The sequence below is a fragment of the Otolemur garnettii genome, unplaced genomic scaffold (assembly GCF_000181295.1).
Source record: "Otolemur garnettii isolate 467f Iridium unplaced genomic scaffold, OtoGar3 scaffold00102, whole genome shotgun sequence".
Lineage (NCBI taxonomy): Eukaryota > Metazoa > Chordata > Mammalia > Primates > Galagidae > Otolemur > Otolemur garnettii.
Genome location: NW_003852497.1, coordinates 1,091,392 through 1,099,845, shown reverse-complemented (window position 1 = coordinate 1,099,845; position 8,454 = coordinate 1,091,392). Strand labels below are relative to the sequence as shown.

Genomic DNA, 8,454 nt, shown 5'->3' with positions numbered 1-8,454 from the left:
TTTTTTTGGTTGCAGCCGTCATTGTTGTTTGGCGAGCCCAGGCTGGATTCGAACCCACCACCTTAGGTATATGTGGCTGGCGCCTTAGCCACTTGAGCCACAGGCACCAAGCCAAGAGGGGGTGACTTTTGCTGAGTTTTGTTTTGTTTTGGAGATAGGGTCTCCTTCTGTCACCTGTGCTAGAGTACAGTCTCACAAACAGCTAATATTTCACAATCATATAGCTCAGTGTAACCCCAAAGTCCTGTGCCCAAGTGATCCTCCCCACTTGGCCTCCCAAAGCCACCTGCTCAAGCCCTCCAGTCTTGAAGAAACAACAGAGGGCCTCATGAGATGGCTTGTGCCTATAATCCTAGCACTCTGGAAGGCTGAGGATAGGAGGATCCCTTGAGCTCAAGAGTTTGAGGTCTGCCTGAGCAAGAGCAAGACCCCATCTCTACTAAAAATAGAACTATTAGGCTTGGTGCCTGTAGCACAGTGGTTACGTCAGCCACATACACCGAGGCTTATGGGTTCCACCTCAGCCCCAGCCAGCGAAACAAGAATGACAACTCTGGCTTGGCACCAGTAGCTCAAGTAGCTAAGGCGCCAGCCAAGGCCAAGAGTTTGAGGTTGCTGTGAGCTGTGATGCCACGGTAGTCTACCGAAGGCAACATAGTGAGACTCTGTCTTAAAAAAAAAAAATAGCCAAGTGTTATGGTGGGTACCTGTAGTCTCTACTACTAGGGAGGCTGAGGCAGGAGGATCACTTGAACCTAGGAGTTTGAGGTTGCAGCAATGATACCTGGTGCAGCAAAGCAAGCTCTCAAAAAAAATCTCAATATATACAATGACATATCCTTAAAAATTAAGAAAAATAAACATGTTTTTAAAAACACAGATCTCAGCTATTCTAATGTTGCTTATCACAGCCCTTTAGTGCAGGAGCTATTCCCTGGTTATTGGTGAGGAAGGGCATTCCTGAAGTCCTTAAACAATGATCCCAACCCAAGTTATTCATAGTCCATCTGCACAGTTATTACCATGCCTTGTGTTCTGCATGTACAAATATTTAGTATTTTTGTATCACCTTTTAAATTTAATTATATTATACTTAAATATAGTATATTATTTACATATATATATTTTTTTAAGAGACAGAATTTCACTTTGTCACCTTCAGTAGAGTGCTGTGGCATCACAGCTCACAGCAACCTCAAACTCTTGGGCTTAGGTGATTCTCTTGCCTCAGCTTCCCAAGTAACTGGGACTACGGGCACCTGCCACAACCCCAGCACTTTTTGTTGCAGTTTGGCTGGGGCGGGGTTCGAACCCACCACTCTCAGTATATGGGTCCTGCACCCTACTCACTGAGCCACAGGTGCCACCCTATACATATATACAGTATATTACATATATAACACATTATTATGTATTAAAAGGGAACTTAATATCATTACTGTATATGGAAAACCAGATTTACTTGCCATAAATAGAAAGTCGCTATAAAAAGAAACACAGTGACAGCAGACAATTCTCCAAGATTCCATCCATTGGTCAGCTGAAGACTTGAGCCAAGGCCTACTCTTTGTTGAAAAGGGAGCGCTCAGCAAATGTTGTAGAGATGTTAGATGGCCAGTACCCTACCGCTGCTCAGGATTAAGCAAGGACCAAACAAGAATAACCTCACCGTTCCCTTTGGATCTTGGGCCTCAGACTTTAAGTAACAACTCCTTTCCTTATACGTGGAAGGGATCCCTTAGGCAACTGCATGTGGGATGGTCAGGGTGTGGTGGAGGATCGGGAATAATTAGGAAGGCAGGGCCTCACACAGGGAGGTGCTCAGGTGCTAAGTGCTAAGACGAGCACTTGGAAAGGACAGTGAAAGGGAAAGCTGGACTGCAGATGCTCTGGGGCCTCTGGGCTCAGCAGAGAGCCCACCTGTCTCCACCTCCCCATTCGTTTCTACCAGGTCCACGCAGGAAAAGTTCTCATTTTTACTAGTTTTAGTGAATCACTGGGTTTTCAGTTTGCTTATTTGTAAAATGGGGTTAAAGATAACTATTTCGGACCAGGCACCATAGCTTATGCCTGTAATCCCAGGGATTTGGGAGGGAGTCTGAGGCAGGAGGATTGCTTGAGGCCAAGAATTTGAGACCAGTGTGGGCAACATAGCAAGACTTTGTCTCTAAAAAGAAAAAATATGATATTTAGCTGGGTACTGAGGCAGGAAGATCACTGGAGCCCAAGAATTGGAGGTTGCTGTGTTCACATCACTGCCCTCCAGCCTGGGAGATAGAGCAAGAACCTATTTCTACATTAAGAAAAAAAGACCAGGTGTGGTGGCTCATGCCTATAATCCTAGCACTCTAGGAGGCAGGTGGATTGCTTAAGCTCAGAAGTTCAAGACCAGCCTGAGCAAGAGTGAGACCCCATCTCTACTAAAAAAAAAACTAGCCGGGCATTGTAGGGAGTGCCTGTAGTTACAGTGACTCAGGAGGCTGAGGCAAGAGAATTGCTTGAGCCTAAGAGTTTGAGGTTTCTGTGAGCTATGATAGGCCCCAGCACTTTACCCAGGGTGACATAGTGAGACTCTGTCTCAAAAAAAAAAAAAAAAGGTACCTGTTTTGGGTATCCTGCAGGATTACTGTAAGGACAGGATTGCATAATGAATACAAATGTTCTTTCTACACTGTGGAATATAATTGTTATGGGTAATTCACATCAAAGAGGGATGGACAAGTGAGCTAGGGGGCTTTAGGGACAGAGCTTAGGGTGCTGGTGCAGTCTAGTGGTCTAGTGGTCCACAGGCCTCAGCCATCAGAGCACTTTACGAGCAGAGGAGTTGGTTTGGAGGCTGCAGCCCAGCCCCTGAGTAAGCCTCGTTCTTCCTTGGTCTGGCTTTTGCAGGAGAACTTGCTGCCCTCTGCTAAACCTCACCTCAAAGAAAGGGAAAAACCAGCAGATGGGGTTTCAAAATGGCTTTACCACCCTCCCTGTTGCCCTTCCAGGTACCAGGATCATCTATGACCGGAAATTCCTCATGGAATGTCGGAACTCACCTGTAACCAAAACACCCCCGAGGGATCTGCCCACCATTCCCGGGGTCACCAGCCCTGCCAGTGAAGAGCCCCCCACAGAAGCCAGCCAGAACCACTTGTGCAACAGCCCAGAAGATAAGCGGACGGGCGGTGAGTGGCCATGCTCTCCCTCGGGAAAGGGATGTACGAGGCCCCTGGACCTGCTGCGGGGGCATTCCAGGGAGGGAGGAGGATGGTGATTCCGTTCCACCCTTCCTGGAGCAGCTTAGCCCCTGGAGGGCAGGAGGAGGGCTGGGAAGGCAGAACTCTCCTAGGTACCAGCTTTCCCCCTGAAAAGGGCCCAAGAACCAAAAGTCATTTGGCCCCACCAGGTACTATAATTAATGGCGAAATTCTTTGAAATGGCTGTGGCTGCACACAGCAGCTTTCAGAACACGCTCCTTTAATTGTCTCTGAAGCCTCACCACTTAGAACACACTCCTGATGTTCATGGTGCAAGAGACAACTTATCAAAGACACAGTGTCCTTGCCCTCTAGGAAACTACACATCTACAAGATAAGAAGCCCATCGGGATGGTTTCTGTCAGGGTGTCGGTTCCCTAGTGGATTTTTATGAAGACAAGTAGTTCAGCGAGTTGTTTCTGGAAGTTTGACAGCTAGGTTGTTTTTGGTGTCCCCACGTCCCAAGAAATCAGAGCAGTCACCCTGGCAGCAGTGCCTACAAATCCTCTCTTTGTGGCATCTGTGGCATTCTGGCTGGCTTGGTAGAGCGTCTGAACGCTGTGCTGCAGGAGGACGCAACATAAGCACTTTCAGACAACCTTAGACTAGAACCCTCTGACCTGTCACCTGGAAGGCAGGACTCAAGGCCCAGACAGGAAACAGCTGGGACCTTGGCTGGGCTTACCCTGCTGACATCAATAGAATCTGTCTACCCCGGGCCTACAGGACATGATTCAGAATTACCTTAGGAAGCCTGTAGTCTGTAAGACAGGCAACAGTTTGCTTAAGTCTCAGTCTGTTTTCTGTTGCTATACCTGAGTCCCTGAGACTAGGTAATTTGTAAAGAAAAGTGGTTCATTTCTTAGTTTTGGAGACTGGGAAGTCCAAGGGCATGGCGGCTGCATCTGCTTGGCTTCTGGGAGGGTAATAACATGGCATGAGATATCACAGGGCAAGGGGGGCACATGAGAGAAAATCAAAGTGGCCTTTTGTAGCACTTTGTGATAAATAATCCACTCCTGTGATGACCCTAATCTACAAATGGGCTGCTGAGGAGCGCTGTGCTAGAATTTGGGAAGCAGAGTGCCCAGGTAGCTCTGGGCACTGAGCCTGTGGAGGGTGTGTTATGCCCAGAAGTCTCAAAGACCGTACTGCCAGACAAGTAAAATTCAAAGAGGAGTCCTTTTATTGAAGAGCTGGCCGGCGACTGCCTCAGTGTCCCAACATGGGGTTTCTGAGAGCAGCCCCCGGTGCTTAAGGGGTCAGGTGTCTGAGGCTTGCTCTGCTTCCTGGTTGGCACACAGGCTTCCCAGCTGCGTTTGGGTAAGGTTAGAAGCATCGTACAGAAGCAGAATTTTGTGGTTAGTTAGCCATAGTTGGCCATATATCTTTGTTTCACTACTTTTTCTACCTGGTATTTCTCAAAGGTCAGTTCAGGGACAGTGTACTTCCTGGTCCGTTTCTCAGGGGAGTTAGTCGAGCAAGGAGCCAATGAGCACTTACCCATCTATCTTGGGAGTGAACCACTTACTCCGTTTTGTTGAGGGCTTGTGGCCCAGAAATTTGCCAGGAATTAACTGGTATTTTTCCACTTTAGTCCAGGCCTCACAGGTGCATTCAGCCAGTCTGCCTAAAACCATTCTTCCGTGCTAGGTCTCTGAGCAAGGACAGCCTCAGAGATCTACAAGATGCCTTCAGGCGTGAGGGTGTGGTGGCTCGCATCTATAATCCTAGCACTCTGGGAGGCAGAGGCAAGCAGATCCCTTGAGCTCAGGAGATTGAGACCAACACCATCTCTATAGAAAAGAGTGAGCCGGATGGCACCTGTGGCTCAGTGGGTAGGGTGGCTCCATATACCGAGGGTGGTGGGTTCAAACCTGACCCCAGCTAAACTGCAACAAAAAAAATAGCCAGGCATTGTGGTGGGCACCTTCAGTCCAGCTACTCAGGAGGCTGAGGCAAGAGAATCACCTAAGTCCAGGAGTTGGAGGTTGCTGTGAGGCACTCTACCAAGGGCAATAAAGTGAGACTCTGTCTCTACCAAAAAAAAAAAAAAAGAGTGAGCCAGGTGTTGTGGTGGCATCTGTAGTCCTAGCTCCTCTGGAGGCTGAGGAAGGAAGATCACTTAAACCTAGGAGTTGAGGTTGCTATGAGCTAGGCCAGGCCAGGGAGACTCTATCTGAAAAAAATAAATAAATAAACAAAAAGAGATACTTCAGGCTCTTTTTCCCATTATCCTGAGGAATAGCCTCTGACTTTGACTCCCTTCTATCAGTTTAAATCTTAACATAATTTTTCACTTTTTATGTGGCTGGGGTACAAATTTTCTAAATTTTCCTACCTTTTCCTTTTATTGATAAGGTCTATCTTTTAGTCATCCCTGTGCTCCCAAATCTTCCTGATAAGCAGCCAGAAGTAAACACACCAGTATCTTGAACACTTGGCTGCTAAGAAATTTCTTCCACCAGGTATCCTAGTTCATTACTCTCAAGTTCAGGCATGAGGCAGTGCAGCTGAGTTCTTCATCACTGTAGATGAGATTGGCCTTTTCTCCACTTTCCGGTAAGATGGGCTTCATTTTCATGTGGGACCTCATCAGCATGGCCTCGACTGCCGGCTTTTCTGTCTGCATTCTGGTCACAACCACTTAAGCAATCTCTAAGAAGTTTCAGACTTTTCCTAGTCTTTTCTTCTAAGGAATCTTCCTTAATTCATCATTTATAAAATAGCTGGGCGTTGGGCGGCACCTGTGGCTCAAAGGAGTAGGGTGCCAGCCCCATATACTGGAGGTGGTGGGTTCAAACCCAGCCCTGGCCAAAAACTGCAAAAACAAACAAACAAAAAAAGCTGGACGTTGTGGTGGGCTCCTGTAGTTTCAGCTACTCAGGAGGCTGAGACAACAGACTCACCTAAGCACAAAAGTTGGAGGTTGCGGCTCGGCGCCTATAGCTCAACCAGCTAAGGCGCTAGCCACGTACACCTAAGGTGCCGGGTTCGAATCCCCAGCCTGGACCCGCCAAACAACAATGACGGCTGCAACCAAAAAATAGCCGGGCGTTGTGGCGGGCGCCTGTGGTCCCAGCTACTTGGGAGGCGGAGGCAGGAGACTCGCTTGAGCCCAGGAGTTGGAGGTTGCTGTGAGCTGTAATGCCATGGCACTCTACCCAGGGGGACAGCTTGAGGCTCTGTCTCAAAAAAAAAAAAAAAAAAAAAAAAAAAAAGTTGGAGGTTGCTGTGAGCTCTGACGTGGTGACACTCTACTGAGGGCAATAAAGTAAGACTCTGTCTCTAAAAAAAGAAAAAAATCATCATTTATAGTAATACAAGGTTTTTCCAGCATTCAGCTTCAAAACTGTCCTGGCCTCTACCCACTACCCAGTTCCAAAGCCACGTTCATATTTTCAGGTATTCATTATTGGCAACAGCCCTATGATTTGATAATAATTTTCTATCTTAGTCCATTTTTCTATTCCTATAATTGAATACCCAGGGCTGAGTACTTTCTTTTTTTCTCCTTTGCCCTTTTCCTCTCCCCCCTTCCCTTTTCTTTCCCTTGCCTTTCCCTTCTCTTTCCCTTCCTTTCCTTTCTTTCTTCCTTTCTTTCTTGAGTCTCTGTCACCCTGGATAGGGCACCATGGCCTCATCCTAGCTCACAGCGACCTCAAACTTCTGGGCTCAAGCAATCGTCTTGCTTCAGCCTCCTGAGTAGCTGGGACTACAGACACCTGCCACGTGCCTGGAGAGTTTTTCTATTTTTAGTATAGACAAAGTCACTCTTGCTCAGGCTGGAAGACTGAGCAAATTACAAAGAAAACACATTTGTTTCTCTCTATTCCAGCGGCTGGGAAGTCCAAAGGCATAGCACCTGTATGTGTTGAGGGCCAACCTGCTGCACTGACATGGCAGAGGGCAAGAGTGCACATGTCAGCTAGTCTCTCTTTCTATTCTTTTTTCTTTTACCTTTTTTTTTTTTTTTAAAGACAGAGTCTTATGGTCAGGTGCAGTGGCTCACACCTGTAATCCTAGAAGTCTGGGAGGCTGAGGCAGGTGGATTGCCTGAACTCACCAGTTTGAGACCAGCCTGAGCAAGAGTAAGGCACCGTCTCTAAAAAATAGCCAGGTGTTGTGGCGAGCACCTGTAGTCCCAGCTTCAGTAGGCTGAGGCAAGAGAATCACTTGAGCCTAAGAGTTTGAGGTTGCTGGGAGCTATGACACCATGGCACTCTACCAAAGGTGACAAAGTGAGGAAAAGACAGAGTCTTACTTTGTCACACTGGCTAGAGTGCAGTGGTGTCATCATAACCTCTAACTGTAACCTCTAACTCCTGGGTTCAAATAATCCTTCTGCCTCAGCCTCTTGAATAGCTGGGACTATAGACTTGTGTCATCAGTCCCAGCTTATTTTTTTCTATTTTTAGTAGTGACAGGGGGTCTCGCTGTTGATCAGGCTGGACTCAAACTCCTTTTCTTTTTTTTTTTTTTTTGCAGTTTTTGGCTGGGGCTGGGTTTGAACCTGCCACCTCTGGTATATGGGGTCGGCGCCCTACTCCTTGAGCCATAGGCGCCGCCCTGGACTTGAACTCCTAAGCTCAAGTGATCCTCCTGCCTAGGCCTCCTAGAGTGCTAGGATTATAGGTGGGAGCCACCACTCCAGCCTGAATTTGGGAATTAAGTGACACATGAAATTTGAGGAACACAACTAAGCCTTAGCACCGTGCTTCTCAGACCCAGAGGGCAATGGCGGGGGGAGATGAGTGGCCGTGGGAAGGTAGCTTGGAGTGCTTGCGGAGAGCAGCATGACAGGTGCCAGAGGCAGTGTGGTTAACTGCCGGCTTGTTAAAGGATGGAGAGAGTCACGTGCCACAGGGCCTCCCTCCTCCGCTTCAGCCTATGACCGAGGGTTTAGGGTGGAGGGAGTCAACACACAAAACTGTTGAGTCACTACTGCGCAAAGACTGTCATCTGCCCCACCTGCATCTCTTACCCTCCCCATTCCAGACCTGCTCAGACCCATGACAAATGCAAGGTCAGCCCATGGTGCCTGCGCTTCAAGGTTCTAGACCAGCCTGAGCAAGAGTGAGACCCCATCTGTAAAAAAAATAGCTGGGCATTTTGGCAGAGCCTGTGGCTCAAAGAGGTAGGGTGCTGGCCCCATATGCCAGAGGTGGCAGGTTCAAACCCAGCCCCGGCCAAAAACTGCAAAAAAAAAAAA

General features: G+C 47.8%; 1 protein-coding gene across 1 annotated transcript in view; it reads left to right on the top strand.

Moving 5' to 3' along the window:
- EIF4EBP1 (eukaryotic translation initiation factor 4E binding protein 1) overlaps nucleotides 1–8,454 on the top strand; it is a 30,534-nt gene that overhangs the window by 20,454 nt on the left and 1,626 nt on the right. The window contains exon 2 of the mRNA XM_003796293.2: nucleotides 2,991–3,170. Within this exon, the coding sequence (XP_003796341.1) occupies nucleotides 2,991–3,170 (180 nt within the window). The remainder of the gene's footprint in view (nucleotides 1–2,990; nucleotides 3,171–8,454) is intronic.